The 18,023-nt window shown below is 43.6% G+C and overlaps 1 protein-coding gene across 4 annotated transcripts; it reads right to left on the bottom strand.

The window, feature by feature from the left end:
• Nucleotides 1–39: 39 nt before the first annotated feature.
• Nucleotides 40–17,757, bottom strand: fam113 (family with sequence similarity 113). Of its 4 annotated transcripts, none has more exons than XM_029760552.1 (13): nt 17,127–17,757; nt 16,624–16,705; nt 16,185–16,264; nt 15,527–15,607; nt 15,214–15,365; nt 3,643–3,793; nt 3,173–3,419; nt 2,865–2,930; nt 2,292–2,390; nt 1,872–1,949; nt 1,509–1,624; nt 938–1,163; nt 40–648 (listed from the first exon to the last, which is right to left on the bottom strand). In XM_029760552.1, the coding sequence occupies exons 1-13, from the start codon at nt 17,127–17,129 to the stop codon at nt 509–511; spliced, it is 1,521 nt and encodes a 506-aa protein (XP_029616412.1). In that variant the 5' UTR covers nt 17,130–17,757; the 3' UTR covers nt 40–508. The 4 variants fall into 4 exon arrangements, with proteins under 4 accessions (XP_029616412.1, XP_029616414.1, XP_029616415.1 ...); XM_029760554.1 differs by having other exon boundaries at nt 2,304–2,390; XM_029760555.1 differs by having other exon boundaries at nt 2,292–2,366.
• Nucleotides 17,758–18,023: the final 266 nt, after the last annotated feature.

Below are 18,023 nucleotides of genomic sequence, written 5' to 3'. Positions count from 1 at the left end.
CTAGACCTGGACTAAAACACAAGGAGAGGATGAGGAGACTCAATGGGAACTAAATCAGTGCAATTTTATTGTAAAATGTTTCCAGTATGCCTAAACATACAACCAACCCCCACCATGGCAAGAAAATACTAAGATATAGACTGACAGAATATAATGCCACAGCTTTTCAACTTAAAAAGCCTCAAAACAGTAAAAATAAACAATTTAAAAAGAAAAGTGATTTCTTGAGCAGAAGACAATACACAGCCCTCTAGAACTGTAGTTTTTGTGAGGCACCACCCATGTTTGGGATACACAAGCAAGTTACAGAATTATGAAATACCTTTAAGCGCTGCCCATACATAATCACGTGATGAGATGAGCAAGTACCATTAGTTTGAACACTATATACAGGGCCCGGAGTTTCTCCTGGTCACATGGTCCAGGAAAAGCTCTGTCCTAGTTTGCACAGTCCACAGCAAAGAGCTGCATAAGGGCTACCCCGAACTAAAGTACAAGAGCTTTCCAGTCAGTATCTCTGGCATGTGTACGGGGCGTAGTGCTTCTTCGGTTGTTTCTTCCTCATCACATACTGGTTCTCAGGACGGAGAGGGACGGAGGGTCTGGGGTGGTAGGCCTTATTATGCTGCACCGGCCTGTAGTGTCCAGCTGGAAGAGATTAAAGGGAGAGTTCTAAACAGTCATTTAAAGCCCAATCACCCCAGGATTGATACAATTCTTTACTACAGAGCAGAGGCTCTACTTGTAAATCCCTTTTGCATCAAGCAAGGGAGGAGAGACTTCAATGGCTAAATGTTCTGCTTCACACAATGGCATCTGGAGGGATAAGTATACAGAACTACACTTAATGGCCGTGTCCAAAATCTGTCTTGCCTGCTACGGCCAGTGTCAGAGGTCCCATGATTAGGCTACTGTGCGCACGCGTTTGTCAACTTACTAGTGTTCCGGACCATCCCGTTATTTTCACTACATCCGTTGTCCAGTGAGTGTCTGTTGACTGGGGGATGTCTGTAGACCGCCGTCTGTCTGTGCTTGACCACTTGGGTGTGTCTGTGATGCACCGGGGCAGTCGGCTGTCTGTTGACCAGGCTTGGTCTGTTGGCTTGGTTCTCCTCGAAGCTGAAGTAGCCAGGGCCGAACTTGGGGTGGACGGGGAGGTCGTCCTCATAGAATCAAATCAAATTGTATCTATTCATTTTCAAATGTGTTGGACATCGTTCAATTGTGACATGACAATTTAAAAGTGCATTTAGAAATCGCAAAACCTCACAATAAAAAAATGAAAGAAATAAAAGCAAACAAAAAGGCAATAAATAGAGAAACAAAGGATGTCTAAAACAGTCAAATCACAGATTAAAGGCCAAGCTAAAACGGTGGAGTTAAGTGCAATTTCAACCTCACCACTTTTAAACCGGTCATAATTTCAAGCAACATACCAGTATCTACATGAGAAAACGGGAAATAGTGGTGGTGTCCCTTTAAAACCCTCAATGGTGTTTGCCCCTTACCCCGTAGAACTGTTCTCTGCAGCTGCTGTATTTCCCTTCCAGAGGCCTGTATGGTTCATCCGAAGCTGGCCTGTAGGGCTCAAGGCCTGAGTCCTTAGCAGGATGCCATCCAAGAGCTAAAAAAATAAAAAATAAAAAGAGAAATGTTGTTCAGTTTAATGTACGTAAGCTATCCTTCCATAGATCTGTAGGGCTGAAGGACGGAGTCCAATGCAGGCTGCCACCTTAGAGATACAGGACACGAGGAGAGACGGATGTTGCAGTTGAGTGAGTTGAATTAATGAATACAGAATTGTTCTTCCCAAAAAGGTTTCTCAAGAGCTGTATTAGGAAGTTGTCATTATACAAATATCTGATTCATACCTGCTGAATTGGGAGTGAAATAGTTTGCCTGAGGCTCGTATCCGTCATAGTGTCCAAACCCCCCTGTTGCCCAGGCAACTGGTGAATTACATGGCAGGGTCAGTACACATTATACATACATTTATCTCCACTCACTGAAAGATTCCTTAGGATTCAAACCTCCCATTACCTGTGGTCATGAATCATTACACAGTTGTGGGACTTGTGAATTAATTGGTTACTCAGGTGCTGTGCACAGAGGGACAGGTGTGAAGGAGGCAAGTCAAGTGGGTGTGAATGACAGCAGCATTTTTAAAGTGGCATTAGGTGAAGATGCAGGTTAAACTCCACAGTAGTCAAGTGAACCAGGCAGTCAAGTGAACCAGGCAGTCAAGTGAACCAGGCAGTCAAGTGAACAAGGCAGTCAGTCAATCATTTTACCACTGCAGTGACCTGGGTTCATCATCCTGGGGTCTGGTCTCCTGAAATGAGGCTCTGGTGGATAGTGCCAGGTGTCTAGCAATGAGGGAATAACACAAACTCCAAAGCAAATCAGGGGGAGGAAAAACAGGTTTATTTGAGAAGGACAAATCATATATGTTATGCTGGGAGGTAGATGTTCAGTCTCCCCTGTCCTCAGTTTTTCTCCACAGAACAAAGGAACAGGATGCCATTTATAACCCCACCCTAGCCTGGAGTTGACCAATCAGAAGTCCTTGCAGTACAACTGGGCCAATGGCCAAATAAGTATCCTGCTCCCGACTCAATGTACAGACCGAAGCACAAGTAGCTCTGAGTTCAGGAGTGACATTCAACAGATTCTAAACAGATGTTGAATAGAAACCCAACTCCTATTTACAATTCCCTATTGACCATTAGTACTCTAGTCTTTACTCTTCTCATCCGCTGTGTTGTGTATTTACATTCAAAATATTCTTATAACCTCAACGTCACGATAACCCGGCATGGTACTACTGTACTGACCAATACAGTGAGGAGGAAGCCACCACTTACCTGTGTTCTTGGTCATGGTTTTTGTGTAGGCTTTGAGCTGCTGCTGCTCTGAATGATCAATGTGCCCTACAGGGAGAAGAATACCAGTCTTTCAACTGACAGTCAAATTCAAAACCAGACAGGTGATGTGTGTATGTATATTTATTATACTGTATGTGTGTGGTGTTCTACTAACTAACGGTGGTGAGAGGACAGTGTAGCACAAACCCCCAGACATGTGCAGCAGCAGTAAGGATGTGATGCATCAGTGAGCTAGAGAGTACCAGTGTGTATGTATTTACAGTGTGTGTGTGTGTGTGTGTACTAACCAACAGTAGTGGCAGGACAGTGCAGCACCACTCCCCAGGCCTCTGCAGCATGTTGCAGCAGTAAGGTGGTGATACGTCGGTGGGCCACAGAGTTCCAGTGGACCCCATCCTTCATGCGGTGCCCAAGCGAGAAGCGGAACTGGAAGTGGAGGTCCAGGACGTCAAGGCCGTAGGCGACGGCCATCTTGCTGCTGTAGAAGTTGGCCTGGATCACGTCGTAGCACAGCGTTGGGCCCCTGTGCTCTATCTGGTTGGGAGAAATGAAAGGGTAAGCTATAATAGTTCTTTAGCCATTATTGTTGTGCATTGTACATAATTTACTATAATTGAGCAATTACTGGGTCACATTAAATAGGAGCAAACATTCTTAAAGCGGAAAGCCAAAAATAAGCATTCAAGTTCGGGTAGTAAATGAAGATGGTTCCAAATCCATGCCTATTGAACACGACCCTGCCTCGTCATCTACCTACCTCAGGAACGAAGAAGCCCCCTACGATCCTCTTCCCCAGGGGCATGGTCATGTTCCACATGACCAGACATTCAGGAGGCAGGATGGAGTTCATCTTGTCAAAGAGCTTATGAAGGTTCTCCTGGTACTCAACATGCCATTTAGGGTTATACCTGGGTGACAAGACAAGACCAGGGACAAACTCGTGAGGGCCCCAAAAAAGAAAAACTTTTTATTTATTTTTATTTTTAAACTTGCACACAAAAAAATGGTTGTATAATGCAAGAAAATGTGCTTATTTTTGGGACGAAGTTCTCACAATACCATCATTTTGCTCAAGATTGTGATACCAGGCCAAGTATCGCAATACAGAGTAGTATCGGGATACCCAAGGGGTTAGCCCTGCCCCCCAGAATGCATGTTCCCGTTTTGGATACGTTCTGAACAAAAACTTGTCCCCGATAGTCACACCTCTACACAATACAACAAATTGAATTTAACTTCACAGTTCAGTGTTCCCCTAGGTTATTTTTAATCAGCGGCACAGTTGGCATGGGGGAGTGGCGGGGCGTAGTAGTGGCTGTGGACAATGGAGCAGATTTTATAGGCCCTTTTGCTGTTTTAAAGCTAATTTCCTGCAATTCTACACATTTTGCCACGTTGTTATGCCATCAGAGTGACTCGTAAATATAAATAAAGATAGACACACACATATAAACTAAAAAAAAAAAAACCTCCTCACTGTCAACTGCGTTTATTTTCAGCAAACTTAACATGTGTAAATATTTGTATGAACATAAGATTCAATAACTTAGTCAAACTGAACAAGTTCCACAGACATGTCACTAACAGAAATGGAATAATGTGTCCCTGAACAGGGGGGGGGGGGCAAAATCAAAAGTAACAGTCAATGCAGCTGGTGGCCACACCAGATACTAAGTACTGCAGTGCATCTCATCCTCATGGACTGCACCAGATTTGCCAGTTCTTACTGTGAGATGTTACTCCACTCTTCCATCAAGGCACCTGCAAGTTCTCTGACATTTCTGTGGGGAATGGCCCTATCCCTCCCCCTCTGATCCAACAGGTCCCAGACGTGCTCAATGATTGAGATCCGGGCTCTTAGCTGGCCATGGCAGAACACTGACATTCCTGCCTTGCAGGAAATCACACATGGAACGAGCAGTATGGCTGGTGGCATTGTCATGCTGGAGGGTCATGTCAGGACGAGCCTGCAGGAAGTGTACCACATGAGGGAGGAGGATGCCTTCCCTGTAGCACACAGCGTTGACATTGCCTGCAATGACAAGCTCAGTCCGATGATGCTGTGACACACCACCCCAGACCATGACGGACCCTCCACCTCCAAATCGATCCCGCTCCAGAGTACAGGCCTCGGTGTAACGCTCATTCCTTCGACGATAAACGCGAATCCAACCATCACCCCTGGTGAGACAAAACCGCGACTCGTCAGCGATGAGCACTTTTTGCCAGTCCTGTCTGGTCCAGCGACGGTGGGTTTGTGCCCATAGGCAACGTTGTTGCCAGTGAAGTCTAGTGAGAACCTACCTTACAACAGGCCTACAAGCCCTCAGTTCAGCCTGTTGTGGACAGTCAGCACTGATGGAGGGATTGTGCGTTCCAACTCGGGCAGTTGCTGTTGCCATCCTGTACCTGTCCCGCAGGTGTGATGTTCAGATGTACCCATCCTGTGCAGGTGTTACACGTGATCTGCCACTGCCAGGACGATCAGCTGTCCGTTCTGTCTCCCTGTAGCGCTGTCTTAGGCATCTCACAGTACAGACATTGCAATTTATTGCCCTGTCCTCATGCCTCCTTGCAGCATGCCTAAGGCACGTTCATGCAGATGGGCAGGGACCCTGGGTATCTTTCTTTTGGTGTTTTTAAGAGTCAGTAGAAAGGCCTCTTTAGTGTCCTAAGTTTTCATAACTGTGACCTTATTAATTGCCTACCGTCTGTAAGCTGTTAGGGTCTTAACGACCGTTCCACAGGTGCATGTTCATTAATTGTTTATGGTTCATTGAAGAAGCATGGGAAACAGTGTTAAAACCCTTTACAGTTAAGTTATTTGGATTTTTACGAATTATCTTTGAAAGACAGGGTCCTGAAAAAAGGACGTAGGAATGTAGTAAGGAATATAAACACATAATGATCTTCCTTTTCATTAAGGAAGGGGGGGACCCCACATCTTTAGCCTACTCTTCAGACAACTTTACACACAGCCTACACACTCTCCCTCTCTCACACACACACACACACACACAGCTCCCAAAAGTTAGGCACCAAACAGAATAAGGAACGCCAGAAAAATATGGATTTTGGATTCAGATTTAGCTTAGAAATACATTGATTAGGCATACGCTTCCTACTTTTGAAGTACTACTATGAGTAGGCTAACTATCCCTTTGCCATCCAAATGTGTGCATCGCCAAGGGGTACCATATTAGCTAGCAAGCCAGGCAACATGACCAAACATGGTCGTGTGTAATCAAACCTCACAGACCATGAGTAATTTAAAACGGCCCGCGACATGGTTTATAAAATTATATAACGTATGCGCAAATTCGCAGTAGAATGGGGTTTGGGCTAGAAACTTGCAGTTTTCAGTGATATTAAGGCGCAAGCATGACTGACAGCGAAGATTGTCAGACGCTAAATGCTTTTCCACATAATTCCAAATTTGATTATATTTTCATGTCTTTAAATCCACAATATCAAAAAACACGTTGTTTTTAGTTGGAACTAGCCTAAAAACTGCCAAAAATTAAAAAGCACTGTTTTTCAAAATAATATAATGAGAAAATAAGGAATTGGTTATTTTTCTCATCACTTGTTATGTGGGTGGGGCTATATCTGTAGTCCCATCATTTGCCATATGCATATCCTGTCCAACCTAGCTTTCAAAATAAGAGTTGAGCGTTTGTTGTGAAAGCAAAGGATCATGATTTGGCAAGCTTAGGCTACAGTGTATGACCCTAAAGGCAGTTATGTGTTTTAAGCCATAGATATAATACCAAGGTTTTAAGCATTCTATTCCATTTCGGTTAGTGGGCCAAATACTTTCCCCTTGCAGCCACTCAATTGCGTCACCTTTTGGGTCAGAAAAAGTTCACGTTAATCCACTGAGGCAAAAGGGACAATGCCTATAACCTGTCAAAAAATTCCACTAAAGGGGAAATACAGTATCTATTGCCAACTGAACAGAGGAGCTGTCCATTTCAGCACCACAGAGCTCCGCTATAGGCGTACCAGTGACAAAGAGTGGAGATGCAGGAGAAGCGCTGTCCATTAAGCTGTCCTGAATAAGGCCAGGCGTGGCCTCGGCTCCCTTTAAAAACGTGGGGTTTTCCTTTGTAGTCTAGGCCTACTTCCTGATTTCGCCATTTGTTCAGTCGAGTTTCTTCGCTTGATTAGTGTAACCAATCCTTTGATTTATGCCTTTTATTTCAATGCATTATGTAGTTTTGACCACTTTTGTCCTGCATTTGCTTTCGCTGAGTAGCCGTTATGGCGTTTGATGTCGGTCTTATTGTGCTTTGTAGCCACTATTCAGTGGCATTAACATGTGCAATTCAATAAGAGAAAAGCTGCGAATGGGGAGTTGAAAATGGGAAGGGATGGCCAGAAAAGCAATTTTGGGGAAAGATTTGGTCTCATGGTCCAAGTGGCTCTATGCCCGTTTTCAAATGTGCCCATTTATTTATGGTTTGCTTATAGGCCCTACAGAAACAGTAATTTAATGTGTCAATGTTTTAATTGTGTTTGTACTCTAGAAAATGAATAGGCCTCCATTAGAATAGGCTACTTCTTGGCCGTTTTAACTGTTACAAATTATATATACCACCTCAGTCACCGGCTTCATCAATAAGTGCATCGACGTTGTCGTCCCCACAGTGACCGTACGTACATAGTGAGGGAAAAAAGTATTTGCCCACTGACAAAGCAATTATCAGTCTATAATTTTAATGGTAGGTTTATTTGAACAGTGAGACAGAATAACAACAAAAAAATCCAGAACAAAGCATGTCAAAAATGTTATAAATTGATTTGCATTTTAATGAAGGAAATAAATATTTGACCCCCTCTCAATCAGAAAGATTTCTGGCTCCCAGGTGTCTTTTATACAGGTAACGAGCTGAGATTAGGAGCACACTCTTAAAGGTTGTGCTCCTAACCGCAGCTTGTTACCTGTATAAAAGACACCTGTCCACAGAAGCAATCAATCAGATTCCAAACTCTCCACCATGGCCAAGACCAAAGAGCTCTCCAAGGATGTCAGGGACAAGATTGTAGACCTACACAAGGCTGGAATGGGTTACAAGACCATCGCCAAGCAGCTTAGTGAGAAGGTGACAACATTTAGTACGATTATTCGCAAATGGAAGAAACACAAAAGAACTGTCAATCTCCCTCGGCCTGGGGCTCCATGCAAGGTCTCACCTCGTGGAGTTGCAATGATCATGAGAACGGTGAGGAATCAGCCCAGAACTACACGGGAGGATCTTGTCAATGATCTCAAGGCAGCTGGGACCATAGTCACCAAGAAAACAATTGGTAACACACCACACCGTGAAGGACTGAAATCCTGCAGCGCCCGCAAGGTCCCCCTGCTCAAGAAAGCACATATACATGCCCGTCTGAAGGTTGCCAAATTAACATCTGAATGATTCAGAGGACAACTGGGTGAAAGTGTTGTGGTCAGATGAGACCAAAATGGAGCTCTTTGGCATCAACTTAACTCGCCGTGTTTGGAGGAGGAGGAATTCTGCCTATGACCCCAAGAACACCATCCCCACCGTCAAACATGGAGGTGGAAACATTATGCTTTGGGGGTGTTTTTCTGCTAAGAGACAGGACAACTTCACCGCATCAAAGGGACGATGGACGGGGCCATGTACCGTCAAATCTTGGGTGAGAACCTCCTTCCCTCAGCCAGGGCATTGAAAATGGGTCGTGGATGGGTATTCCAGCATGACAATGACCCAAAACACACAGCCAAGGCAAAAAAGGAGTGGCTCAAGAAGAAGCACATTAAGGTCCTGGACTGGCCTAGCCTGTCTCCAGACCTTAATCCCATAGAAAATCTGTGGAGGGAGCTGAAGGTTCGAGTTGCCAAACGTCAGCCTCAAAACCTTAATGACTTGGAGAAGATCTGCAAAGAGGAGTGGGACAAAATCCCTCCTGAGATGTGTGCAAACCTGGTGGCCAACTACAAGAAACATCTGACCTCTGATTGCCAACAAGGGTTTTGCCACCAAGTACTAAGTCATGTTTTGCAGAGGGGTCAAATACTTATTTCCCTCATTAAAATGCAAATCATTTTCTAACATTTTTGACATGCGTTTTTCTGTATTTTTTTTGTTGTTATTCTGTCTCTCACTGTTCAAATAAACCTACCATTAAAATTATAGACTGATCATTTCTTTGTCAGTGGACAAACGTACAAAATCAGCAGGGGATCAAATACTTTTTCCCCTCACTGTATCCCAACCAGAAGCCATGGATTACAGGCAACATCTGCATCGAGCTGATGGGTTTGAATTTCTGAGCTTTAACCATTAGTTGTAATAGAGACATGAGGGGTGCCATAGCCGAGGGTCTACACCAGGAGTTAATGGTTATCTGTAGGAGGAAGGGTTATGGTGGGAGCAATTAAGCTTGGAATTGGCTGAGTGCAGGGAAAAAGGTCACATGTGGCAGTACTGGTAAGGGGAGAGAGCCGTAGATAAGGGGGTCAAGGTCAGGTCACGTCACGGGAACCGTTTATTGCCCGTATCACTTAGTTTCCTGCCAAGCAATAAAGATGCAATGTTTAGCGATAAGGAGGAGACTCCACCCAAATTGGGGTATGTATACTACCACGGGTGGAACCATGTCTGTCTGATGCAGCTGTATTGACCCTCTGGGAAGAATAAACTTGGTTTAAGCTAGGGATGCACGATATAGGGGTGAACATATCGGAATTGGACGATACTAGCTAAAAATGCCAACATCGGTATTGGCCGATGTCTAGTTTAACGCCTATGTTAAAAACCGATGTCAACGCTACCGTGCATACCCATATAACGTAGGTACATGGCGTAATGACGCATGTGTAGCGCAAAATTCTACGTGGCAACACAGCATTCCTAACCTAGCCCACACAATGACTGCTGTGTGGATCGAGCGGTCAACAAGTCGAGCAGTCATTTTAAAGAGTAAGAAAATTTCAGTGAGACAACTCAAAGGTGAAATTCATTAAAGCCAAGATAATGGAATTTATTGCCCTTGACAATCAACCGTTCTCTGTCGTGGATGTTGGCTTTTGCCGACTGGTCAAGCACCGGTACACACTAAGTGTGCTATTTTTCAGATGTTGTCTACCAGAGTTACACAGCAATAGCGTCACTGCTATTAGCTTCACAACATACATACATACTATGTAATGCCGTTTGGGTCTTTGCGTGTCAAAAAAGATAGTAGCACTGTCAAAGCTGTACAAAAAAGTCTGCAAACAAGCAAACACAGACCACGAATGATGTGTTTAAAATACCGCAACCTCTGGGATAGCTAGCTTTAGCTTGGTACCTAGCAAGCACCAATACAACCAGCCTGAAAACAATGACCAATTGAGACTGCAGTCATTTTCATTATTCTTAGCAATGATTTAGGAATCCTTGTGAGTAAGTATTAGCTAGGTTGCCACTTGTTGTTCGCCTATTGAAATTGAACTCATCTGGCTAGTGAGCTCGACCTGACCGGATAATGTGTTGTGAAGCTAGCCACAACAAGGATTAGGCACAAAAGTGGAATTTGAAATGTGCCTTCAAAATAAAAGTATGTAATTGACAGTGATGCAAATGAATACAAATAGAATTATGCCAAACTTTGATTTTGAAGGCTAACCGCAAAGTCCACTATTGTGGCTAATCCTTATTGTGGCTAGCTTCACATAGATGGGCCAGACCACCATTAATCAAATAACTGTCTTATAAATTAGGGTTATTTTAGATGACACCTAGCTATATAGTTAGCTAACTGTAGTTACCACTCTTGCACCGAGATGCAGTGCCTTAGACCGCTGCGTCCGTAGTTAGCTAACTATATAGCTACTGAAACAGATGTCATTCTGCTATGTTTTTGGGGAAGAACATTGTTTGCATCCATAAGCTAGCTAGCTTTTCTTTATGACCAGCACTGCAGGTGCCCGAGACAACTTTACCAGCTTCATAGCATATGTATCGATGAATCGTTGTGACATATGAAATACGAGGGAATGTGTAATAACTACGTAAAAAATGAACAAACGTGTTAAATTATTGTGACGTGCAGTCATATTCAGGTCCTAATTGGTCAAATAATGGTATTTGACGTGTATCTTTTTTGACACGCAAAAACAAACGGCATTCAATAGAAATCCTGGTTGAGAATGAAACGACTGAACAACGAAACAGCACAGCAATTAAGTGAAAGAAACAGGTTTTGATTATGTTTTACTGGTAATGGGGACAAAAAGTAAATGCCAACAAAATAACTTTTTGGTTAATGTGGTGTGTGTGTGTAACCTTCATTTATCTAGGCAAGTCAGTTTTACAATGACTGCCCGGACAACGCTGGGCCAATTGTGCGCCCTATGGGACTCCCAATCATGGCCGGATGTGATACAGCCTTGATTCGAACCCGGGACTGTAGTTACCACTCTTGCACCGAGATGCAGTGCTTTAGACCGCTGGGTCCGTGTGTGTGTTAAATAGTTAACTGTACTAGAATGCTTAAAAGGCCACTAAAATGTGTAATAATCGGTTATCAGTATCGTTTTTTTGGGCAAGGAAAATATTGGATTTCGGTATCGGACATAAAATGTCATATCGGTGCATCACTAGTTTAAGCTTTCAAGGTGTCCGTCAAGTTCTTACTCTGATAATTAGAAACTAACAGAGCTAAAGGCTAGAGCTGCCGCTTTCAAGGAGCGGGACACTAATCCGGACACTTACAAGAAATCCCACTATGCCCTCAGACGAACAAGCAAAGCGTCAATAGAGGATTAAGATTGAATCCTACTACACTGACTCTGATGCTCGTCGAATGTGGCAGGGCTTGAAAACTATTACGGGCTACAAAGGGAAACCCAGACGCGAGCTCCTCAGTGACACGAGTCTACCAGATGAGCTGAATGCCTTTTACACTCGCTTCGAGGTAAGCAACACTGAAACATGCATGAGAGCACCAGCTGTTCTGGACGACTGTGTGATAACGCTCTCGGTAGCAAATGTGAGCAAGACCTTTAACAGGTCACCATTCACAAAGCCGCGGGGCCAGATGGATTACTAGGATGTGTACTCAAAGCATGCACGGACCAACTGGCAAGTGTCTTCACTGACATTTACAACCTCTCCCTGACCGAGTCTGTAATTCCTACGTTTCAAGCAGACCACCATTGTCCCTGTGCCCAAGGAAGTGAAGGTATCCTGCCTAAACGATTACCGCCACATAGCACTCACATCGGTAGCCATGAAGTGCTTTGAAAGGCTGGTCATGGCTCATATCAACAGCATCCTCCCGGATACCCAGACCCAATCCAATTTGCATACCGCCCCAACAGATCCACAATCTCTATTGCACTCCACACTGCCCTTTCCCATCTGGACAAAAGGGACACCTATGTGAATGTTGTTCACTGACTACAGCTCAGCGTGCCCACAAAGCTCATCACGAAGCTAAGGACCCTGGGACTAAACACCTCCCTCTGCAACTGGATCCTGGCCTTCCTGACGGGCCACCCCCAGGTGGTAAGGGTAGGCAACAACACGTCTGCCACGCTGATCCTCAACACTGGGGCCCCTCAGGGGTGTGTACTTAGTCCCCTCCTGTACTCCCTGTTAACCCACAACTGCGTGGCCAAACAAGACTCCAACACCATCATTAAGTTTGCTGATGACAACAATGGTAGGCCTGATCACCGAAAACGATGAGACAGCCTATAGGGAGGTCAGAGACCTGGCAGTGTGGTGCCAGGACAACAACCTCTCCCTCAATGTGAGCAAGACAAAGGAGTTGATCATGGACTACAGGAAAAGGTGAGCTGAACACGTTCCCATTCACATCGACGGAGCTGTAGTGGAGCGGGTCGAGAGTTAAGTTCCTTAGTGTCCACATCACCAACGAACTATCATGGTCCAAACACACAAAGACAGTAGTTAAGAGGGCACGACAACACCTTTTCCCCCTCAGGAGACTGAAAAGACTTGTCATGGGTCCCCAGATCCTCAAAAAGTTGTACAGCTGCACCATCGAGTGCATCCTGAACGGTTGCATCACCGCCTGGTATGGCAACTGCTCAGCATCTGACCATAAGGCGCTAGTGGACAGTGCGTTCGGCCCAGTACATCACTAGTGCCAAGCTTCATGCCATCCAGGACCTATATACTAGGTGGTGTCCAATCACCCAAGTTATAGACTGTTTTCTCTGCTACCACACGGCAAGCAGTACCGGAGCGCCAAGTCTAGGACCAAAAGGCTCTTTAACAGCTTTTACCCCCAAGCCATAAGACTATTTACATTGACGACACCCCCCCCCCGCAACCTATTTGCTTTGTACACCGCTACTACTCACTGTTCATCATTTCTGCATAGTCACTTCACCCTACCGCCATGTACAAATTACCTCGACTAACCTGTACCCCCTCGCATTGACTCGGTACCGGTACCCCTGTATATAGCCTCGTTATTGTTACTCATTTTTTACTTAGCTTATTTGGTAAACATTTTCTTAACTCTTCCTTGAACCGCACTGTTGGTTAAGGGCTTGAAAGTAAGCATTTCACGGTAAGGTCTACACTTGCTGTATTCGGCGCATGTGACAAATAAAGTTCGATTTGATAATGATGATTTACCTCTACAATGGTTCATGAACTCAGGCCTACATTATAAACTTTTGATATTTTTACTACTTAAAAACAAACATAAACCATCTAACAATAAAAAGGTCAACGTCACAATAGCATTAATTAAAAGCCCATATTTTATTTAAGCAGACTAACTACTCTAGGGGTCGGTTTGGGAGGGAAACCTGTGAGGGGACGGTTAGAGCACGTAGGTTACCCGGACTGTCTAACGCCTCCCGCGACCTTCGCTCCTGCAATGCCTGGACTGGACACCCTGGGACGGCAGCGCCTGCGGACAGGGCAGCTGGTGGTTTGTCTGTCATTTCTGGACATTGTAATCGATAGGCTAGGTAAGACTATGAATGACTTTGAGACTGGCTTTGGCTCCGTTATATAGTGCGGCTCTACCGTGCCGTTCCAAAGCACAAAAACCAGGCAGATACAACAAAATACAAAACACAGCGAAATATAAAAGTGCCCTACTGGATGTAAGAGGGGGACACTTCTTTTGAGCCTAAAATGAAAAAAACAAAAACAATAATAATAAATCGGCATAGGTTTTCCGCATGTGATGTAGATCACATGTAGCCCAGCAGCTAAGAATCCTTAGCGTAATATATACAGGGCTCAGGACCTCAGACGCAGGTGAAGGGTCACCTTCCAACAGGACAACGACCCTAAGCACACAGCCCAGACAACGCAGGAGTGGCTTCGGGACAAGTCTCTAAATGTCCTTGAGCAGCCCAGCCAGAGCCCGGACTTGAGCCCGATTGAACATCTCTGGAGAGACCTGAAAATAGCTGTGCAGCGACACTCCCCATCCAACCTGACAGAGTTTGAGGATCTGCAGAGAAAAATGGGAGAACCTCCCCAAATACAGGTATGCCAAGCTTGTAGCGTCATACCCAAGAAGACTTGAGGCTGTAATTGCTGCCAAAGGTGCTTACATTTACATGCTTCAACAAAGTACTGAGTAAAGGGTCTGAATACTTATGTAAATGTGATATTAACAAAAAATGTTTTAAAAAAAAATGTTTGTCATTATGGGGTAGATTGGGGGGGGACTATTAAATCAATTTTAAAAGAAGGCTGTAACGTCACAAAATGTGAAAAAATTCAAGGGTCTGAATACCTTCCAAATGCAATAGCCTAAAGCTATGACTGCAGCAGCCAGCCTTCAAGGAGACAATGCAAAGTCAACCGCCACAAAATAAAAATGTATAAAACACTTTACCATAAGAAGAAAACTAGAGTCCATTACACATCCCTACAGAACCAATAAAACCATTCAGTCTCTAATGGCTTATTGGTTTATTCAGCATTGGCATCTGCAACTAAAACAAAGATTTGTCGCACAACACACCAAACTCGTATTTTGAAGGCTTCGTTTGGAAAGGATATGCGTTTGACCAATGATACAGGACTAGAGATTTAGCCCACCCGCATCACCAGTAATGAGAAATGGAACCGATAATGAGTGCTTTTTTGTTTTCAACAATATGACAACTTAAACTTATTTCGGATTTGAAGACATGAAAGGAAAACAGGAATTATCCATATGCAGACCGTCCTCGTCTTGTCTTTTAGTTGATTGCTGCCTTTTCAGATTGTTAATCTTCTCAATGTCAACACTATAAAAACAGACCTAGTAGGTATCATGAATGCTTGAAAAAAAAAAAAAATGCAGACATCCTTAACAGACTGGTCACCTGGAGACGTCCCAGAGACAGGAGTTAACGATGACGACGTCTGGTTTGAGACCGTCTTCGAAGTCCCTCAGGATACTCTGCATGTAGCGCGAGTAGATCCTCGTCAGGAAGTAGAACCGCACCAGGTGGTGGTCTGAGCGGAACTGACGCACCTTAGGATGAGATAAAGGAGAAGACCGATGTCATAAGAGATCAGGAAGTGCACATGGAAGCCAAGAGTTATAATTGTGTCAAATAGGACCATTCATTCCCAGTGCAGGTATACTTCCTAAAGAATCACTGTCTTCTCCTTTTTCTCATCCCAGTGACGCACCTCACGGTATTCCGTCCCATTGGTCATTTGACCCAGCCGTCCGCCCTCCACCAGGATGTCCTGCTCGAAGCTCATCTCTCCCTGGTGAGGAGGGGGAGAGGGGGTAGATTGGGAGGGGAAAGAAGCTAGAAGCCACTTTAGTCCTGGTATTATTAAATCAATCATGGATGTTTTTTTGTTTTTTTTGACACATTGAAAGCAAAGCTGCAAAAATATTACAATAGAGAGATAGAATGTATCTATAGTAGGGTTGGACAACATGGTCAAAATATCATATCACGTTTTTCTTATTATTATTTTTTTTACAGTATGGTGTTATGATAGTATTTTATGTTTCTGAATAATACAAGTTATCTATTTTATGAGTAGTGCATGACCCTAGGATGGCAACTAATGAATTCTAAGTGGTTTTAATGTGCTTTCTCCAATCATTTTTTTTATATATATACTAAACCAAACTATGACAAAACTGACAGTGAAGTTTTCATTTATTTAGCACTGTATGATTATACCTTTATAGACAGTATTGTAAAAATCCATACCGGTATGTGGATCCATACCATTATACCTTAAAAGACATATCACCCAGACTGTCTTTCTAGAAATGTTGCATGGGATATCTCACTTTCACCTTCCAAATCTGTGAGTCAAGGTTTACCTTAGTCTTGAGCTGAGCCAAGCTGAGATATTTGTCCTTTTGCAGCAGAAGCACAATGTCCTTATACACTGAGCGCTGAACTGTGGAGAACACAAATTATGGACATTGACTGACAACATAAGTTCAGTTGGCAATTTGTCATCCAAAAGGGTGCAATGCACATTCAATTTGATAACCACAGGCTAGCACTCAAATTCAAATCTGGACCCCGGAAGCCAGTTCTACTGCTTTGTTTGTTAATTATTTATTTGTTTCCCTCTAAATCAGGCAATGATTTAGGGCTGGGACACTAGGTGGGTGCAATTCATTAACAGGTTGAACAGAAAACCAGCCGTATCCAGACCTCATTGGGTAAGATTTGATACCCCTGGGCTAGGGCTTCTTGGGCCTGGAGACATGAAAGACTGAACCACTGACCTACATTGGTTTGTACACTTACTCGAGTCCCCCAGGACGACAACAAACTTGTTGTGTAAGAGCTGCCTGGTTTGCTGCTGGCTCACAGCCTTCATGTTCTCCCTCTGTTCATTAAAGTAGAGATTAGGTTCCCAATATTTATAGGAGTGCCTATCAGACGTTGATTTAAAATTGTGTGAGCACTGATTGGATAACAGAGTTTCAGAGGACAGAGTAGCAATTATATAGTTAGTGGTGTGTTCACAGACATTGCTGGGAAGTAGCCCACTCACTTCAATAGTCACAAATGCATGGGGTCCAATTGTTGCAGATTCCACATAAAGCTAACACACATTGCTAGGCAGGCCAAAAGGCTATCTGGCAACTCATTGCAACTCTTTCAGACTGTTATTAACAAGGATGTTAACTACTTGATAATGTCTCAGGTTAGCTCTGGTTCAAGGCGTTAGTGCCCGTTCCTCCGACAGTGAAGGAACGGACACTAAAGCACTGGACCAGAGCTATCAACCAGGTCACCATACTTACCATGGTTGGTTGAACTTGAATTATCTTGATTTAGCTATTACTATTAATATATGTAAGCAGGTGGTTGATGTCAAACCTGTCTTAACCAGGACGCCTCTGGTCTGAATAATCGAGTTATTGTCCAAATGATCCAATTATTAGTTGGCTGCTACTAGAGTTAGCTAGTAACGTTAGCAAACCCGTTTTTCATTTTTTGGAGAGAAAAAAATAATGCAAATTGCTGGCAACTTGATTTTCCAGAGCGGTTTGGTTAAATATGCAGTTTTTGTACGTGATTCTTTCGCCACAACAATCCTCGTCTTTGATTTTATTGAAAATATGACTAGTCATTCGCATGCTAATTAATTGCAACACCAATTTGCACCTGTATTGTTAGCCAGTAGTAGCTAGTTAGCAAGACAGGGAATGAGAAGTTCAATTCCACCTGCATTGCGAGAAATCCACCAACATAAATGTATTTTCAATTAGCATTAGACGAACGTTAGACAATAAGTTCTCTATGGTTTGATAAAATACTGTAATAATTTTAAAATCGAAATGTGGCTAATCTTTGGGTCTGATGACTTCCATCTGCAAACCATGCACCGCGTGAAATTTGATGTGTGAATTTGAACTTGGCGGAGCGCGCGTCGAGTTTATTATGACAGGTCGTAATGACCAAATTTGTCCAGCAGATGGTAGTAAATTAAAGCCACTGTGATCATAACGAGATGATAAACAGTATCATTGCCATAGGACTCATTGATCAAACAAACAAGCAGCTATTTTTATAGATGCAGTTTGATCTCCATTTCTACAAGGTTCTACTAGGTTCTATAGAGCATGGTGTGTGCAACGCCAGGGTTGTGGGTTCGATTCCCATGGGGGACCAGTACGGAGAAAAAAATTATGAAATGT

This window comes from Salmo trutta, chromosome 8 (genome assembly GCF_901001165.1).
Source record: "Salmo trutta chromosome 8, fSalTru1.1, whole genome shotgun sequence".
In the NCBI taxonomy this organism is placed as follows: Eukaryota; Metazoa; Chordata; class Actinopteri; order Salmoniformes; family Salmonidae; genus Salmo; species Salmo trutta.
Note: the sequence above shows the minus strand (reverse complement) of the source record. Positions and strands in the feature narration are given on the sequence as shown.

Coding starts and splice junctions, on each gene's coding strand:
- fam113 (XM_029760552.1), bottom strand. Junction 15,366..15,526: donor ATGGGACGGAATACCGTGAG/GTGCGTCACTGG, acceptor TCTCATCCTAAG/GTGCGTCAGTTCCGCTCAGA. Junction 2,931..3,172: donor CTGTCCTGCCACTACTGTTG/GTTAGTACACAC, acceptor TTCTCCCTGTAG/GGCACATTGATCATTCAGAG.